The sequence below is a fragment of the Oratosquilla oratoria genome, chromosome 16 (genome assembly GCF_046742065.1).
Source record: "Oratosquilla oratoria isolate Oo_2021 chromosome 16, ASM4674206v1, whole genome shotgun sequence".
Lineage (NCBI taxonomy): Eukaryota > Metazoa > Arthropoda > Malacostraca > Stomatopoda > Squillidae > Oratosquilla > Oratosquilla oratoria.
The window spans coordinates 16160425-16180611 of NC_134792.1; the positions used below are offsets into that span (position 1 = coordinate 16160425).

At 38.8% G+C, this 20187-nt stretch overlaps 2 protein-coding genes across 5 annotated transcripts in view; one reads left to right on the plus strand and one right to left on the minus strand.

Moving 5' to 3' along the window:
- Positions 1-761, plus strand: part of LOC143033848 (DNA mismatch repair protein Msh3-like) — a 133167-nt gene extending 132406 nt beyond the window's left edge. For all 4 annotated transcript variants that reach the window (XM_076199400.1, XM_076199401.1, XM_076199403.1 and 1 more), the window contains exon 21: positions 539-761. In XM_076199400.1, the coding sequence (XP_076055515.1) occupies positions 539-623 (85 nt within the window). In that variant the 3' untranslated portion in view covers positions 624-761. The remainder of the gene's footprint in view (positions 1-538) is intronic.
- A 359-nt stretch (positions 762-1120) lies between these two features.
- LOC143033563 (uncharacterized) overlaps positions 1121-20187 on the minus strand; it is a 38908-nt gene continuing 19841 nt past the window's right edge. The window contains exon 5 of the mRNA XM_076199053.1: positions 1121-1342. Within this exon, the coding sequence (XP_076055168.1) occupies positions 1144-1342 (199 nt within the window). The 3' untranslated portion in view covers positions 1121-1143. The remainder of the gene's footprint in view (positions 1343-20187) is intronic.

Here is a 20187-nt window from a genome sequence, read left to right on the forward strand (position 1 = left end):
CTCATATATGTGCCTCACCACAAAAATCGGATCTGTGCAACTCCTACCTGTCCTAAACCCACACTGTTCATCACCAATTACTCCCTCTGTTCCTCTCCTAAACCTGTCAATCAAAACCCTCCCATAAGCCTTCTCAACTACACTCAACAAACTGATCTCTCTGAAACTACTACACTCACACTTGTCCCCTTTTCCCATATAAAGCAAAACTATACAGGCACCCCTCCAGTCCTCTGGCACTCTACCCTCTTTTAAACATACAAACAACATCACTGGCCAGTCCCCATTATTGTACCTCCCTTTTTTAGACACTGCATGACACCCATCTAATCCAGGTCCCTTACCTGCTCTCATGATTTTAATAACAGCTTTCACTTCATCATTCCTTATTTCAACTCAATTTTTCTCATTCATTACTGTCATTTTCTTAGTGCTTCCCAGTCGAACAAACTTCTCTCTCTTTCCCCCATCACATTTAACAAGTTTATGGAATTGAATACAATTGCTTTCAATGCTTGATGTCTTCTTTTCTTTTCAGGAAAGGTATACCAATATTGAAGCAGCTCATTACATCCAAAGATAATATGAGGGAACTATTGATGGAATTAAAGGAATGTATTTAAGTTAAATTAAATTCCATGACCTTTTAATACAATAGTGTAATTGTAAGTATAAAATTTTAATAATAACTACTGCTCTAAGTTTCATTGAATGGAAACCTGTTGTTCCAAAGCAGCTGACAGTGGTCATAGAGCCCTTTTTTTTTTGCTTTCTCTGGGAAGAAACTGGGGCAGCAGTTACTGGTTGTCAGCTCCTCTTATGTGAAAAAGTAAGAGGAAAATAATTTAATTTGGTAGATTTTGAGCCTGGCCTAGATAATTAGTTCCAGCCAGCCATGGAAATCTGTTCCTTCAGATGAAAGTGAAGGTGTTGGCTGGTTTTGAAGATGGATGGCAGGGAGATGGTTCTCTCCAATGGCATCTTGCAGGATCACCATTACCAGATACCTATGTTTTTTTGTTATCCCTATATGTGCAAATATATTTACAACCTGAATAGTTTGAAAACACTAGTTCATTTGTTTGTGTATGAAGCCATGGTTTGCTTAAAAAGGAGGTTGATGTTATTGCAAACTAGTTGTGCCTATCCAATTTTAAAGCCAGTTAAAGAGGCATATCCCCTAAATTTGGCATCATTTTCATACAAATAACCTTCTGCTAGGTAGGCATATATGATGTCTCCTTTGTAAACATAAAGAGCAGCACTGTTTGCTGCTGTACCAAATCCATAATACTGTGCTTCAGAGGAAATGATGCGCTGACGATTACGCATTAGGTCCACCCTGCAATTGGAAAAGAAAAAAAATTTGCATTGAAGTAGGGCTAAGAATAAACAGTTGCATCCAAATTGTGCTCAGTGACATTAAAAAAAAAAAAAAAATCATATCACTTTTTTATATTATTTTATTTCATTTTTTTTCCAATCATGTCAATAGAACCTTTCCTGTAGAGAATATAGTTTTCTGTCACTAGTCACAACAAAATCTACAAATCTACAAAAGGCATCATTTCATAGAAGGAAAGCAGTCTTTCATCTGACCATAATTGTCGGGGATGAAAAAAAAAAAAAAATAGGGCGACATCACAATGTTTAAAGAGTTATTTGAGGTAGTCTTAACCCTTTCAAATGAAACCTATTCAAGTGATTAAAATGATCTACAATTAGCTGGGACAGTATCTATAAACTCAACCACTGTGTAGGAAGGGTTAAAGAGAATTACAAAGATCTGTATTCATCAGTATCAGTGGAGTACAATTAGGTTTAAGATAAAAACAACTATTGTTGCAGGTCTCAGCAATTAGAAACCTGCAGCCTCACACTAGCTAGCAATATCTTGGGTCCTATAGTATAGATCTCTCTAGGAAGAAATTGGAATGCTGTGTTGTACTGTATTAGCATGGGATAGTTTCTTTTTTCTTCAGCTAAGAAGAGGAGGGGAATGATCAGCACTCTTTATCCAAAAAGGTGTTGGGAAAATAGTTGATCATGAGAGCTCTTGTGCCCAAGCTGAAGACAAATTGCTTGCCCTGTAGGCATATGGTTTTGAAATGGGCAGTGAAGAGATGATTCTCTCCAGTGTCTATCTTGGAGGACCACCAATGGTATATACAGCGAGTCCTCCTTATACGGTAATTCTTTATCCAGTAAATTCACAGTTACAGTATTTGGTAATTACTACCCTCGATTCTATTTACGGTAAGAAAAATTCACAGATACGGTATCCGCTCGTGTTTTGGAGGTAAAATTAGATATTTTGAAGAGGAAAGAGCAGGGAGAAGGTAAGTCTGCCATAAGTCGAAACTTGGGTTCGGTATACGGTAATTTCAATTTGCGGTAAGGCTTTCAGGAATGCATATGTACCATATAACGAGGACTCTGGCACCTTAGACTTTCTTAGAAATTAAAATGTTCATTGTATGGAAGAGCTTCCATTTTATTTTTAATGAATTATGTATTGAAAAGAATATGTAAATATTTTGTGGAATTAAAGTTAGCAATTTGAAGCATAAGACTTGAATCTTTTATGGAAGAATGGTACAAGGAAGTATTTTGTAAATACTTTCATGCAGCAGTAGAAGCTTCAGATAGAGGGAGGACTTGTGAACCCTCTAAGAAGGAAAAAGCATATACAGCTTCTAATAGTAGGCTATTACTTCTGTGGAATCTTTGTACACTCAAAAACCATTTTTCAGAATCAGGTAGTGCAAATCTTTGTTGATATGAATGATACCCCACCTCAAATAAATACATATACTTTGTATACCAAAAGGTTCTTTCCCCTCATAAGGTGTTGGCCAAGTCAGCTTATTCCCACCCTTCATCCATACCACATCCATCCAGAAACCTATTTGTTGTCCCACAGAAATGTACCTTTCAAGAAAAACAAGAACCCATATTAACATGCTTGCATTCAGGACACAATCCAGATCTAAGACAGTACATACATATACCAAGGCTTTTTCCCCCTTACAAGGGAGGTAGCCAAAAAGGAAAAGGCATAAAATCATTCCCACCCATTCCATCCCTGAATACACTCCACACCCCTCCACCCTCCCTCTTATCTTAGCACCTCCTGGATGACGGGTCATCCCTGCACCTTGTCCACTGCCCTGGGTCAGAAGCAGTATCGCAAGACAGCACATCCACAGCAAGGCCACTTCATTAAATTGGTGACCCCCCCCTCTCCGTCCCCCCCATGCATAAAAGGCGAAGACGGGGAGAAATCCCTTCGGCCTGCGTCAAATTTTGCTCACACATACTACCTCACCCCCATCCCCCCACCCATTCCACCTCATGCATCACAACATCATCCATATACAACCATTCTCCATTCACCCCTGTCTTCTGTCCTCTCCCGTCCTTCCTCAACAGACATTCCCCTCTTCCCCAAAGCCCCCTTCACCCCATCCATCCACCTCATCCTAGGACGTGCCCTCATGTTCACTCCCTCCACATCTGCCTTCCATACCTCTTTTACTAGTCTTTCTTCACTCATTCTTACCATGTGTCCAAAGACAGTAACAATATATAATAGGTCTGGCCACAGAATGAAGCTACCCTAGATACAACCATCACATAGAGCAGCGATTCCCAAACTATGGGTCACGAGACCTTGTTAGAAAAAAAATAATTTCAATCAAAAGCTTCCCTACACTTGTGTTTTCAATAAAAGAAGACTTTTGAAATTGCTTTTTGATGCTTGGGTCGCCACATCTTCGCCAGATCTGGATTTGGGTCGCGGCCAAAAAAAGTTTGGGAACCACTGACATAGAGGATACAGAGCATCTCATCATTAGTCTTCCCCTCAAATTTACTCAAAGGCTTTATCCCCCTCATAAGGGGTAGAGTGGGGTTGTGTACAGGGGGGAGAAGGTTGAAGGTAAATGTAGGTGGGGGTTGGGTGGTGAGATGTGCAAGGGGAAAGGATGACTGAAATTGGGAACTGAGTCTCGAGGGAGAGAGGCTGGAGGAAGTGGATAGCTTTGGGTGCTTGGGGTAGCATGTGGCAGGAGGGAGAGGAGTGCAGGTGGAGGTGGACTTTGGATTGAGAGAAGCAGATGGGTGCCTTGGGGGATTGAGAAATGTAGTGAGAGGTAGAGGATGGATGCTGAGAGGCATTTGTGTATTTATTTACCTAGTTGTATTGTTTCTCTTCTGTCCCATTCTAATAAGTCATCTCTATCAAGAATTTCCATGCCTTTCATAATTCTGTAAATGGTAAACAAATCACCTCTTTCCAGTGTTGATAGATGTAATTTCCCCAATCTTTGTTCGTGTGTCAAATTAGATAGTGTAGGTGCCATTTTTGTCACCACTCTTTGGATTCTTTCTAATTTTCTTATGTTCTATTTTGTGCTAGGTGCCCATATAGTGTTGCAGCATACTCTAGTGTAGGTCTTATTAGTGTAACCACTATTTTCTTTACCATTTCTTCATCCATGTAGTCGAAGGCCACTTTCATTGATCTTAATAAGTTAAAGTGTCTCCAAATAATTTATTGACATGTTTATCAAGTGTCAAGTCGCTTGAGATGATCACTCCCAGGTCCCTCTCTGAATCAATGTTTGACTTCCTTGTTTCCAATTTTATATTGACCCGATACTCAATTTTTGCCTTTTCCAAATTCCATTATGCTACATTTCTTAATGTTGAAGTTCATCTCGCATCTCTGACTCCATTCCCATATTTTGTCTAGGTCTTCTTGTAGTGATCTGCAATCTTCTTGTTCTTACTCTTTTGAGTAATTTGGCATCGTCAGCAAAGAAGTTCATGTAACAATTTACTCCCTAATCCATATCATTTATATATATGGCAAACATTAAAGGAGAGATTGTGCCAACGGCACTGTGTGAGGCGGAGACATGGAACATGAGAGAGGAAGTTTGGGCATCTTTGAGTTGAGGTGTCTGAGAGGTGTGGTGAGGGTTACAGGGTTGGATGGAGTAAGAAATGAGAAGGTGAGGAAAGGAGCAGGGGTGGAGGGGTAGATGCAGGATGGGGTTGGTGGGGGAGTGTTGGGATGGTTTAGACACATGGAGGGAGGGAGTGAAGAAAGATTGGTGGAAGAAATGTGGAGAGCAGAGGTGGGTGGAGTGGGCATGGGGGTTAGATGGATGGATGGGGTGAGGGGGACATTGAGTGGGAGGGGGATGTCTGTTGGGAGAGGAGGGGAGAAGGCAAGAGATGGGGTGAGTGGCGAGATGCTGTGTGTGGATGGTATTGTGATTCATGGAAGGGGGTGGGAAATGGTTATATGTGAATGATACTTTGACGTAGCCCAAAGGGGATTTCTATTAGTCATCAATGTTTCTGCATGAGGGGACGGACAGGGGAATCACCAATTAAATGAAGTGGTCTTGCTACATTGCTTCTGACCCAGGGGAATGGGCAAGATGCAGGGATTACCCATCATCCAGGAGGAGCCAAGATGAGAGGGATTGAGGGGTGGTGAATGGGTGGTAATGGAATTATGCCTCATGACTTTGGCTACCTCCCTTGTAAGGGGGACAAAACCCTTGGTATATGTATGTATATAGGGGGGGCTGGCTGAGTCAAAGCATACACTCATCCCACACCAATCTATAATGGCAATGAGAAAAAATAATGGTAGTTCAAACAAATTACAAATAATGAAAAAAAGAACAAAAAGCTGAAAATACATCTTAGGCTATAATGTCTAGTTAGATGGAATAATGTTTGTAAAGAAGTTTATACTTTTAAGGTTATTTAAGGATAAAGCCATACAGTACTTCCTTTAAAGTTGTATGTACTGGTTGTATTGGATTAACCTCTTCAATATGATGTACAATGATGTACAATGATGTATCGCAATATGCGCATTACAAAATATAAAGCTACTGCTGTTATACTTCTCTTTCACCCTGAATAAATAAAACGTCACAGAAAATGTGATCAGGCCTATTCACAGAATATGGGAGTCACTCAGCTACAACTACAAAATAGATATAATCAGGAAACCGATGCCAGTATCCTTGTAAACCCCACTTGTGGCTCATGATACATACATAGGCATCATTGTATTCAAGAGGTTAATAACACCTTCAGTACCATTGTACACTTCTTTGTAGATTTTGTTGTGGCAAATGCTAGGTGAAATTTTATTTAATCAAAGGGGCATATCCAAGCTATAAGGTATCTTGGTAGAGCAGAATCTTGGGGGCAGTGCAATTCTTCATCCATCCCTATAGTGGTGAGATGGGAGGGGTGGGTGAGTGGATTTGTTGGTGTGAATATGTCTTGACTCGGCCAACCCCCCCTTACAAGGGTGAGAATGCTATTAATACCTACCTACTATACAGGCGAAGGTGCCACAGATATAAAAAAATGGTCTGATGTTTGTTACAACAAAATCTGTAGTGTGATACAGTGTTGAAAAGGTTAAGGAAGTAAATATGAGAGAATGATGTCTGTTTATACTTTCATACCTCTATACTTCAGGGACAATACTTTTTCTGTATGGAGTTGCTGCTTTTGAGAACTGGACACATTGTAACCTTGTGATGAATGTGTTGGAACCTGATCTCTTACTATGTTTTACAATATTATTTGTATATTCAAGCTGCTGCCAAAGAAAACCTCTTAATTATATGGGTTAACACCCCAAATTAAGGGACCGCTGGTCAAATTTTGGGTGAAAACTTAAATAATGGTCAGATTATTATGAAATTTTAATGATTAAGGTTTTGTACCTACTCACGTGTGTAGAAAGTTTCAGGAAGATACATGAAAAAACAAACGAGATAAAAATTACTAATGTGTAAATTATTACTAAAAAACGGACTTATTGAATTGTCTTATAACATGAATTGTATTTACCATATTACCATGAAAATTTGCATGTAAATAGGTGAAAGGGTACTTATTAACTTGTTGATCTTAATATTTCTCAATTTGTATAGCTAAAGCAAAAAAAAAAATTACATGTCGTTTCATTAAAATCTAGTTTTTTCCCGATATTGAGATAATAAAAAATAATATCTAATTGAAACTGAAATTTCTGTAAACAACATTTCATAGAAAATTTATCTACAAATAAAATGCCACAAGAATGAAGTAAATTGATTGAGAATTGCTTCTACAGTTACAAATTAAACACAACTTACATTTAGGGAAACAGTGTTTTTTGTTGTGCGACCTCAGAATGCCCCACTAGCATAATCTACCAGGCTTTTCCGAACGAATGAATGCCTCGTCTTCTTCTTTAATGGAATATCCATAGATTTGTCCTTTTCTTCTAAATATGCTTGCATAGATGCAGTGATTTCAATGCTGAGTAGAGAACCGAAGAAGCCGTCTTCATACCCAGCATTGTATGTTGCAACCGCTATTGCAGTTGCGAATTTCACCATCCTAGGTGAAGCATTTCTGTGCTTAGGTGTTATCTTCCAAATTCCAGTTCCAAGCCTTTTAGCAACATGATTTATACATTCTGCCTTGTTCACTTTATAAGCTTTTCCGTAAGGTCCATTATTATTGTTGAGTTCACACACTGATTTGTAAGCAGAACTGTCACCATCCGATACAAATGTTCGATACATCACACCATTATCACTTGACCTAGTCCACAATGTCACTGCCACTTTACTCTCCATCCCTCCAGACGGACCTTCATAGTTAGCATCACATACCTTCGTATGTTCACCTTCCCTCCACATTACATACTCAGTCTCGCTTATTTTTTCCCCCTTCAAATCCATTTTTTTTCTTATGCACATGTCACATAATTTAGAACACATATCGTAATCCAGAACCAGTCCAAAATCAACATCGATGGCTGCACCAACACCAAAGTTCGACTTGAACCCTCTCTTTTGCCAAGTCCCATCATAGGTGACATCAACATTTACCATTCCATTTTTAGCCAGGCCACCTTCTTTTTTTGAATAATGTTCAATCACAACATTCCTACTTCTTTTCAAAATGTCCTGGGTGTGTATTACGGCCTTTTCAGTAATATGTTTAGCATACCGTATGTATGTCTTCATAGTGAAGTGTTTCAAACTGAGGAATGAAGTTATTCTACTTGCACCATCATACCCCACCCCCAGTATCATCATGCAATAAATAAAGAGTGTTGTAATGGGATAAAATTTCTCTCCCACTCCCATGGCTGGTTTACGAGTCTCATTCGTGTCAATAAGCACTGCACCACACTCGCATTTCACTAAAAAATATGTGTCTATAATGTGATGACTCAACTTCACTTCACAATTTGTACTAAGACAATTACCACATGCCATATTACCTACTAATGTCTCAAGATCATCTTCTTCTATAATTATTCTCTTTTTCTCGATTCCTTTTTTCTTCTCTTTTTCATCAAAGAGACTAGATTTTCTCATAGCAGATGTTTGTGGTTGTGTTGGTGGAGGAGGAGGAGAAGGGGGTGGTGATACCTCTTTCTTCTTTTTCCTCCATTTTTCTAAAGTCATACTCCGTGACTTTACATGTGCTTTACGCTTTGGCATATTGCAATTGTTCTAAGGTCTTTTTCATAAAGAAACACGAAGCACACAGTGTTTTTTTAAGGCTATAACCAACGTGTCTGGCGCAACACAATACCACACTGAGGTGTGAGGTCCCGACGCCCGTGTGAGGCAAAGTGTTGTTGAACGTGCTACCAAATGTACGATAATGTTCAAAGTAAAAAAAAAATCATAAAAAATAACGAAAGAAGCTAGAGTGACGCGGAAAAAACATAGGTATCCTCGCATTACGATTTAAATGCCCAGATGTAAACAAACCACGCCTGCACCCTTTAGTATTTAATTAAAAACAGACAGCTGATATCGCTTTAAACGTTAGGATATGATTGTCAGATGGTGGTAGAATTTTATGGTGTATTCATCTCATTTCGGTGATTTTGACAATTTTTCGCTCAAAATTGGGCCTGCAGTCCCAGTCTTCTAACAAATTGCAAATAAAATTATATCCATAACACATCAAGAATTTTGTAGTGATTTGAACACTTTATGCAAATGGGCAGAAAATTCCCAGAAGTTTTTCAATATAGATAAATGTAAAGTACTTCATATTGCCTATTGGTAATAGCCGGTCTTACTAAACGCCGACCAAAGTCGACCAAAGCCGACCAAAACCACACAATGACGGTTTTTTGCTCAAATGCATAATTTATATATAAAAATAGCATATGGTTGCATTATTTGACCATGCTCAGGTGATTTGTTGGCCCATAAAACCGTTACATGGCAAGTTGCATGTCAATTGGGCCAGTGGTTTGGATTTCATTGATGATAATCTGAAAATTTACAACTTCATGGTTACCATGAAAAGGCAAATATGGTATGATGGAGATGTCTCGCATTGTTTTTGACATGCTCATGTGATTTGTTGATCCTTATAACCCAAGATTACCGAATTTCAATAAAATTGGAGCAGTGGAATCTTTACAAATTACCACCCTTAATTGTAACATTTTGTTATGGTAAAGTCTAGCCAAAAATGCGGGCTAAAAAAATAATTCAAAAAGTCATATCTCCTTTATTTTTCAAGCTATTTCAAAAATTTAAAAAGCATTTTGTTTCTAATAAAGTTGTCTTTCATATGCAACAATAAGCCAAGGGTTATTTTTTTTTTTTAATTTTGTGCCCGTACCTGTTTGATAGTGACCCATTTTTGTATCTCCGCCTCTAGTTTGTTCTTAAAATCTTGTATAGTTTTGGCACTCACTGTTTCCCCATTTGATTTGTTCCAGACATCAATCACTCTATGGGAAGCTATTCTTTTTCAGATCTCTTCTGTAACTGTCCTTCTTTAGCTTCTCCTTGTGTCCTCTGTTTCTCTTCTGTCCCATTTTATAAGTCGTCTCAAGAACTTCCATCCCTTTCATAATTCTGTAAATGGTCAACAAATCACATCTTTCTCTTCTGTTCCAGTGTTCATAGATATAATTTATCCAATTGTTGTTTGTAAGTCAAGTTTGAGAGTGTAGGTGCCATTTTTGTTGCTGCTCTTTGAATTCTTTCTAATTTCCTTATGTTCACTTTTGTACATAGTGTCGCAGCATACTCCAATTTAGGTCTTATCAGTGTAATTAATATTTTCTTTACCATTTCTTCATCCATATAGTCAAAGGCCACTTTCATTGATCCTAATAAGTTAAAAGTCTCTCCAACTAGTTTATTGCAATGTTTATCAGGTGTCAAGTCACTTAAGATAATTACTCCTAGGCCCCTTTCTGAGTTGACTTTTTTGACTTCCTTGGTACCAATTTTATATTGACATGAGATTCTATTTTTGCTTTTTCCAAATTCCATTATACTACATTTCGAAATGTTAAAGTTCACTTCACACTTCTGACTCCATTCCCATATTTTGTCTAGGTCTTCTTGTAGAGATCTGTGTTATTATGAAGTTGAGCAGCCGTCTCATATCTGTGTGTATATGTGTATATATATATATATATATATATATATATATATATATATATATATATATATATATATGTTCTTATTTCACAAGATTATCTTAGTCTCTCTTTTAAGGTATGAGATGATTTCTCCCTGGGAGGGCATTTGAGCTGCCATATCACAATTTTGAGTCACATTAACTCTTCTTCAGTGGCAAGGAAGTGGATTTTGTCATCTCAGTGGAAGAGATGGGAATACTGGCTGTTTGGTGATCTGACCAGTATTTAAGGCACACTAACATCATCTGTCTCATTCATCCTTGTCGCTGATTGGCTGTTTTCCTTCTCATGCTTGGTAATGCTTGCAGGTCTGATGACTGTGTTGAGATTAGGTTCTAATTCTTTAATGTTTAAGGCTTCAAGAATGGGGAGACGGCATGTGTCTGGGGATGATGTAATGATATCAATGTTTTCTGTGAGCCTTATTATGGTCTCCTGGTGTTCCTGACATAAGTGAGTTCTTGGGGCTCCTGAAAGATGGTAACTGAGAAGTCTGCTCAACTTCATAATCATCATGCTGACATAGATGGATAGGAGGGTTACACAGTTCCCTCATTTACAAGTGAACCTATAGATGACATGCAATTGTTGAGTTGGCTTTTTCTTTATGTTCGGATTATTTCATAGTAACAAATGGGTGATTTTCTGTCTTTTATAATATATCACTACATTTATTCTATTAATGGGATTTGTACTCACAAAGAAAATTATTGATCAGTGGTATCATACCCAGGAAGACACCACAGAAAAAAAAAAAAAAATCAAAATATACTGTTGACCCTATTTCTTTATACATACATTACATATATATACCAAGGCTTTTTCCCCCTTTCAAGGGAGATAGCCAAAAAGAAAAAGGCATAAAATCATTCCCACCCATTCCATCCCTAAATACACTCCACTCCCCTCCACCCTCCCTCTTATCTTAGCACCTCCTGGATGACGGGTCATCCCTGCACCTTGTCTACTGCCCTGGGTCAGAGGCAGTGTCGCAAGTCACAGCACATCCACAGCAAGGCCACTTCATTAAATTGGCGACCCCCCTTCTCTGTCCCCCCATGCATAAAAGGAGAAGACGGGGAGAAATCCCTTCAGGCTGCGTCAAATTTTGCTCACACATACTACTTCACCCCCCATCCCCCCACCCATTCCACCTCATGCATCACATCATCCATATACGACCATTCTCCATTCACCCCTGTCTTCTGTCCTCTCCCATCCTTCCTCCACAGACATTCCCCTCTTCCCCAAAGCCCCCTTCACCCCATCCATCCACCTCATCCTAGGACGTCCCCTCATGTTCACTCCCTCCACATCTGCCTTCCATACCTCTGTTACTAGTCTTTCTTCACTCATTCTTTCTATGTGTCCAAACCATCCTAATACTCTTTCATCAACCCTATCTCCCAACTCCCTTTCCACCTTTGTTCTCCTCCTCACCTCCTCATTTCTCACTCTATCTAGCCTAGTAACCCCCATCATACTTCTCAGACACCTCATCTCAAACACATTCAAACTCCTTCTCTCTTCCTCTCTTATGTTCCATGTTTCTGCCCCATACACTTCTGTTGGCACAATCACTCCTTCATACAGTCTCCTCTTAGCATCCATTCCCAAATGTCTATTCCTCATTACACTTTTTAATCCACCAAGGCATTTACTCACTTCTTTCTTTATAGTATACATAAAAGAGGAGAGAATACTAAAACAAATCATAAAAAGAAATGTAAAACCTACAAATTCCATTAATAGAATAAATATAGTGATATGTTATAAAAGACAGAAAATAAGCTTTTTGTTACTACAAAATAATCCAAACATAAAGAAAAAGCAAACTCAACAATTGCATGTCATCTATAGGTTCACTTTTAAGTGAGGGAACTGTGCAAATTTACCATCCACCTATGTCAGCATGACGATTATGAAGAATGTATATATATATATATATATATATATATATATATATATATATTACAGACGCTCCTCTACTTACGTTCATTCGTTTTGCGTTTTTTTTTTTACGTTTGAACTGAAAAAAAAATGGTAAAAAAAAAAAAAATTGAGTGAAATTTTTAGTTTAGCGCGCTCTCCGTAGTTCAAACTATACTTACGCATGACGCTGCGTCCATTGTTTACATGGCACTAACGGCAGACTGAACGTGCCTTGCCTCCTCCTCCTCCTCCTCCTCCTCCTCCCCCTCCTCCTCCACCATCTCAATTAATGTTGCTTGAATTTAATTTGTTTGAAATTATAGTTAGTATTTTACAATGTTATGTGTATAATTAATGATTTAGGGGTGTTTTATAAGATACGGTAATAGAATTTACGGATGTATAGTACAGTAACAACTTACGTTCATTTTCAACTTACATTCGGCCGTTCGGAACGTAACTAAAACGTAAGTTGAAGAGCGTCTGTATATATATGTATATATATATATATATATATATATATATATATGTGTGTGTGTGTGTGTTTACCTACCTAGTGTGTATTTACCTAGTTGCATTATATGGAAAGGGAGCTATGCTCATGATGACCCGTCTTTGTATCTTTCGGCATCAAGATTTTTCTTAAAATATCTAGTGTATTTACCTAGTTGTATTTTACGGGAAGGAGAGCTATGCTCGTGGTGTCCTGTCTTCATGTCTCGTTTTATCTAGACTGTTTTTATATTTGTGTATCGTTTTTGCACACACCACATTTTCATCTAACTTGTTCCAAACGTCTATTACCCTGTGGGGAAAGCTGTTCTTTTTCAGGTTTCTTCTATAACTGTCTTGATTTTCTTTCCGTGTCCTCTTGTATCTCTACCATCCCAATAGTTTCTATGCCTTTCATGATTCTATAAATAGTTATCAAGTCTCCTCTCTCTCTTCTTGGCTCTGATGTCTGTAGCTCAAGTTTTGCTAGTCTCTCTTCATATGATAGTTCTAAGAGTGTTGGTGCTAATTTTATAATTGCTCTTTGTACTCTTTCAAGTTTTGTTATACAATTTTTTGTACTTGGTGACCACGTCATCAATTTTAGTCTTATCAAAGTGACTAGTACTTTCTTCACCATTTCTTCATCCAGGTATGTAAATGCCACTTTGATTGTTCTTATTGAATTATAAGTTTCTCCAAAATCTTTTTTATATGTTTCTCAGGGGACATATTCATAGTAATGACTCCCAGGTCCTTCTCATTTTCTACTTTTTTAATTTCTTCCTCTCCCAATTTATATGAAACCCCTGTTCATTTTTGGCTTCTTCCGAATTCCATTATACTACACTTCTTAATATTGAAGTCCATCTCCCACTTCCTACTACATTCCCATACTTTATTGGGATCACTGCAGTGACTCACAATCTTCTACAGCGTTCACTTTTTTAAACAATTTTGCATTATCCGCAAAGAACCTCATATAACTTTCATTTCCTTTATCCATATCATTAATATACATAGCAAACATTATTGGGGCCAGAATTGTTCCTTATGGAGCTCCACTAATCACTTCATCCCAATTAGAGTGTTTGTCTCTTATTACCACTCATTTTTCTTTCATGCAAGAAGTCTTCCATCCACTTCAGCAATTTGACATGTATTCCTCCTGTAGTTTCTAATTTCTTTAGCAATTTCTTATGTGGTACGTTATCAAAAGTTTTTTTCAGGTCTAGAAATGCACAACCAGCCCATCCATCTCTTTCTTGTATTACATGCCTTGAATAGAAGCACATTAAGTTTGTGACATATGATCGTCCTTGTCTAAATCCAGATTGCCTTGGATTTAGTACATTGTTTTTTCCAAATGCCTTACCCATCTAATTTTGATAATTCTTTCACAAATTTTAGCTATTATACTTGTAAGAGAGACCAGTCTATAGTTAGTAGGGTCTTCCTTGTTTCTCCCTTTATATATTGGTACTATATTTGCTGCATATTATTTTGGCAGAGTAGCATGCAGTTGATACTTTAGGGTCTATATGGGGTGCCCCTATGGACCAGAGCCACACATCATTTTGTCTGTGATAGAGGAAAACTGTTCATAGAGAAATGATGACACTTTTATACTACGACTGTCCCTCTGTTATGCTGTCCCCCAACCCCTTGTTACTGTCCTGTACCATTTCTCTGAATATTCATTTCCTTTTTTTGTCTACCCTGTGGTGGGGAAGAGAATGTTACCACCAAGTCTTTCCACTTGAGTTGTAAAAGGCGAAAAAAAAAAAAAAAAAACGGAACGGGGGATGGGATTAGGAGTCCTACTACCTGTGCCCAATAGGGGACATTCCTAAAAAAAGTAAAGGCATAAGAGGGGCTGGGAGTTTTCCAACCAGTACCCTAAGGTTTGGGTCTTTTAATGTGTGTGGATGTGGTACAGATGAGAGTAAAAGGGAAGAGATAGGCAGTATATTTGCAAGAGGAAAGATGGATGTGCTGGCTTTGAGTGAAACTAAAATGAAAGGGAAGGGCGAGTGTAAGTTTGGGAGTGTAGCTGGGAAGTACTCAGGAGTGAAGAGAGGATGAGGGAGAGAAGGGGTGGCTATACTAGTAAGTGAAAAGATAAGTAAGCATGTAGTGGAGTGGAAGGACGTTTCATCAAGGTTGATGTGGATGAAGGTGAAGCTGGGAAGGGAGATGTAGGTTTTTGTAAGTGTGTATGGGCCTGGTAATGAGAAGAGTGTAGAGGAAAGGGAGGCTTTTTGGGTAGATATGAGTGCATAGAGGGATTAGAGAGAAATGTCATTGTAGTTGTATTGGGAGACCTTAATGCTAGGGTAGGGAACAAACCAATAGATGGAGTGATTGGGAAGTATGGAGTTCCAGGTAAAAATTGTAGTGGAGAAATGATGGTGGAGATGTGTCTTGAAAGAGATTTGATGATAGCAAATACAGTGTTTAGGAAGAAAGTCAAGCATAAGCACACATGGGAGAGGGTGGTGGATGGAAGGGTGGCAGATAGAGCATTAATGGACTATATAGTGGTGACCAGGAGTATAGTAGGAAGAGTTAAGGATATACATGTTCTAAGGGGAGAGAGTGGGGGAATATCAGATCATTTTTTGGTGGACGGTAAATTGAGAGTGGAGAAAGAGAAAAAGGGCAGAAGGTAGGGAGATACTTAGAGTGAACTGCTTAAATGAGAAAGAAAAGGAGAATGAGTATAAGAAGAAGCTGAGAGAGGAGTGGGAGGGAGTGAAGGATAGAGTAGTACTAGGAGTGGAGGAGGAATGGGGATGGTTCAAGGAGGGAGTCATAAAGTGTGCAAAGATGGTGCGTGGAACAAGGAGGGCTGGAGGAAATAGAAGGAAGGGTAGTGAGTGGTTGGATAAGGAAGGAAAGAAAGGTGTAAAGGAGAAGAAAAAGGCATTCATAGATTGGCTACAAATTAGGACGAGGGAGTCATATGAGAGGTACAAAGTAATGAGAAGGGAAGTTAAGCATAAGATAGAGGAAGCAAAGAGGAGAGCAGATGCAAAATGGGGTAAGAGTATGACAGAAAATTTTGAAAGTAATAAAAAGATGTTTTGGAAAAATTAAAAGAGGAAGAGGAGGCAAATCAAGTAGAGAAGAAAAGGTAAATGGTGCAGATGGAGAGATGATAATGGAAGAGAAGGCAGTGAGAGGAAGGTGGGCAGAGTATTTTAGGAAGTTACTAAATGTGAAGGAGGATAGGGAGGGAAAGATAGTTGCAGTGGGAAGTGGTAAGAAAATGAGAGTGATGAGTGAGGGAAATGGAGGAGAAATAGGGAAAGATGAAGTGAAAGCAGCTGTTAAGATGATGAGAGCAGGTAAGGCACCTGGGTTGGATGGATGCCATGCAGAATGTCTGAAGAAAGGAGGTACAGTGATGGTGGACTGGCTGGTGAGGTTATTTAATGTTTGTTTAAGAGAGGATAGAGTGCTGGAGGAGTGCCTGTATAGTTCTACTTTACAAGGGAAAGGGTGAAAAATGTGAGTGTAGTAGTTTCAGAGGGATCAGCTTGTTGAGTGTAGTTGGGAAGGCTTATGGGAGGCTCTTGATCGAGGGGATTAGGAGAGGAACAGAGGGAGTAATTGGTGAGGAACAATGTGGTTTTAGGACAGGTAGGTGTTGTGTAGATCAGATTTTGTGGTAAGATAGATATGTGAGAAAGCTATAGGAAAAGGTAAGGATGTTTTTTGGACTTTTATGGATTTGGAAAAGGCTTACGACAGGGTAAATAGGAAGGCACTGTGGGAGGTACTGCAGATATATGGGATAGGAGGAAAGCTGTTAAGAGCAGTCAAGAGTTTTTACGAGAGTGGTAGTGTACGAGGCCGGTAGTTGTACGAATGGAAATGAGCTAGGGCATTAGAATGATGACTCAATAATTCAGACTCGACGCCTACTGTTGTTATTAAACAATATTGGAAAGCGTCGTTCAAGGCGACGTTATGTCTATGTAAACACACCGACGGTGGTGACTGTTTTATAATCGATGATGTAATCAAAACTCTGTAAGCGCAGGTTAGCTTCGTTTGACTAATGCTGAGGTAAACGATATTGCTAGTGGCATTGCAATGGCTTTCCGGATTGGTGCAAGGTGGAGAAGGAGGAAAAAACTATTGGTGCATGAATTCAAAGTCACGCCCATAAGGAGTGACATTTATTTGAGAAGTCATAGGAGATTGGATTAGAAAAATTAGTGACGTCAGACGAAGGTAGCTTAGCGTAGGATACGGGGATCTAGAGAGACGATGTGGGGAGACGAGAGAAAGAGATCCTGAGTGTAACAAGACTGTGAAATTACAGTGAAAGAAGAAAGAAAATTCACCACCCTTTTATTAACCCAAAGGACGAGAGAACTAGGCACGGGGCCTATGGAAATTAGAAAATAGTGAGACTACAGGAAATACAAGGCATTGGGCCTACTGCTTAAGAGGAACTTGAACATTTAGTGAAACTCACGTAACGAAGGCAAGGGGCCTCGAGACGAGTGGTATTACAAGTCAAATATAAGTGTAATGATCGAGGACCGACAGTGGTGGTGACAGTGGTGACAAGGGGTGGTGAAAGGTAGAGCTTGTGTTAGGATTAGAAATAGAATGAATGGTTTGAGGTAAAGGTGGGACTTCGCCTGGGATGTGTTATGTCACCCTGGCTGTTCAATCTATACATGGATGGGGTGTTGCAAGAGGTGAATGCAAGGGTAGTGGGTTAGGGTTTGGAGATGGTTAAAGAAAATGGAGAAAAGTGGGAAATAAGCCAGTTATTGTTTGCTGATGACACTGCACTTGTACCAGGATCAGAGGAGGGATTGAGGAAGTTAGTGACAGAGTTTGAGAAGGTGTGTGAAAGAAGGAAGCTGAAGATAAATGTGGGTAAAAGTAAGGTGATGAGATGTACAAGGGGGCAGAGTGACAGCAGGCTGGAAGTGAGCATTAAGGTTGAGAGACTAGAGGAAGTGGATAGTTTTAGATACTTGGGTGCGAATGTGGCTGGAAAGGAAGGAGTTGGGGTGGAGGTAGAATGTAGAATGAGAGAAGCGAGTAAATGCATTGGTGGATTGAAAAGTGTAATGAGAAATAGACATCTTGGAATGGATGCTAAGAGGAGGTTATATGAAGGAGTGATTGTGCCAACAGCACTGTATAGGGCAGAAACATGGAACATAAGAGAGGAGTTTGAATGTGTTTGAGATGAATTGTCTGAGAAGTATGATAGGGGTTACTGGGCTAGATAGAGTGAGAAATGAGGAGGTGAGGAGGAGAACAGGGGTGAAAAAGAGCTGGGAGATAGGGTTGAAGGGTATTAGGATGGTTTGGACACATGGAGAGAATGAGTGAAGAAAGACTAGTAAAAGAGGTGTGGAAGACAGAGGTGGAAGGAGTGAATATGAGGGACATCCTAGGATGAGATGGATGGATGGGGTGAAAGGGGGCATTACAAAAGAGAGGAATGTCTGTTGAGGAAGGATGGGAGAGGACAGAAGATAGGGGTGAATGGAGAAGGGTTGTGTATGGATGATGCTGTGATGCATGAGGAGGAGTGGGTGGGGAATAGGGGGTGAGGAAGTATGTATGAGAAAAAATTTGATGCAGCTCGAAGGGATTTCTCCCTGTCTTCTCCTTTTCTGCATAAGGGGACAGAGAGGGGGGTCGCTGAATTTATGAAGCAGCCTTCCTGTGGATGTGCTGTGTCTTGCAACACTCCTGACCCAGGGCAGTGGACAGGATGCAGGGATGACCCGTCATCCAGGAGGTGCCAAGATAAGAGGGAGGGTGGAGGGTAGTGGAATATGTAGGGAATGGAATGGGTAGGAGTGGTTTCTATGCCTTTTTCTTTTTGGCTACCCCCTGTGTAAGGGGAAAAAGGCCTTTGGTATATGTATTTATATTTGCTCTTTTCCAGTCTTCTGGAGCTTTTCCTTCTTTCAATGAACTGCTTATTTGACTATTTTATAAAGGATTACAAAGGTGGAGCATGCCGACAGGAGACCTTTTGGTCCATATCTAGGTCGGATGCAAAAAAGAAATCATAATAATAATAATAAAAAACTATAATAATGTAAACAACAAACAAAATACATAAATAAATGCATAGGTATATTTAAATAACAAACAAACAGGTAAACAGTAAATAATAATAAATTGACATATAACTAATAATAAATGAAAATCAAACAGACAAATGATAACAAAACAAAAACAAATAATATAAAATAAATTATAATCATTACAGCATCTTGCTTAGGTGTTTATCTAAATGATTCTTAAAGCTTCGAACTGAACTACATTGCACTACCTGTGCAGGAAGTTTATTCCATTAACTACATGGTTGGCAAAGTTGTTTCTACCTACTTCCAAATTGAATCTATTTCCGGACAGTTTGAGACCATTGTTTCTTGTCTGATTCTCATTCAATGTGAAAATTTTGTCACTTTTGATGTTGTCAATTCCCTTTAGAATCTTAAAGACCTGTATCAAGTCACCTCTGAGTCTAAGCTTTTTAGGGAAAACAGATTCATATGTTTTAGTCGATTTTCGTATGATTTATTTTTGATATTTGGAATCTGTTAGTTCATTCCTGCATTCTCTCAAAATCCAGTGTGCCATTTCTTCTGGCCCATACAATTTTCTGACTTCGAGATTACTCAAGTGATTCATTATTTCATTCCTTGTTACTTCTGTCTCTTTCGTAGGGGGGACTTTCTCCTCCCACTCGATATCTCTAGGTTGTATGTTCTCCTTTATAACCACCAATTTAAAATGCTTATTCATAATTTCTGCCATTTTTAATTCCTCTGTATTCAACTCCTTGTCATAGTTTCTCTGATTCTTGTTTGTTTTTCAGTTTGTTGTTTACATATCTGTAAAATAGTTTTGGTTGGTCTTTACATTTTTCTATAACATCTTTTTCGTATTTTCTCTTTTCTTCTCTGCACACTTGTACATATTCAATTCTATAACTAGAATATATTTTCAATTTTTCAGGGCTTTTGTCTGTTTTCCATTTTATCCAAGCTTTATCCCTTTTGTCTTTTAATTCCCTACATCTTTTGTTGTACCAACACTTTACATATTCTTTTTCTTGTTTTTGTCTTGGAACATACTTTTCCGCTCCTTTACAAATTATATATTATATATTCCATTTCTCTTCTACTGTTGTTTCCTCCTTGTGTATCCTTTCCCAGTCTGCTTTTTGAAAGAATTCTCTTATTTCATCAAAATTT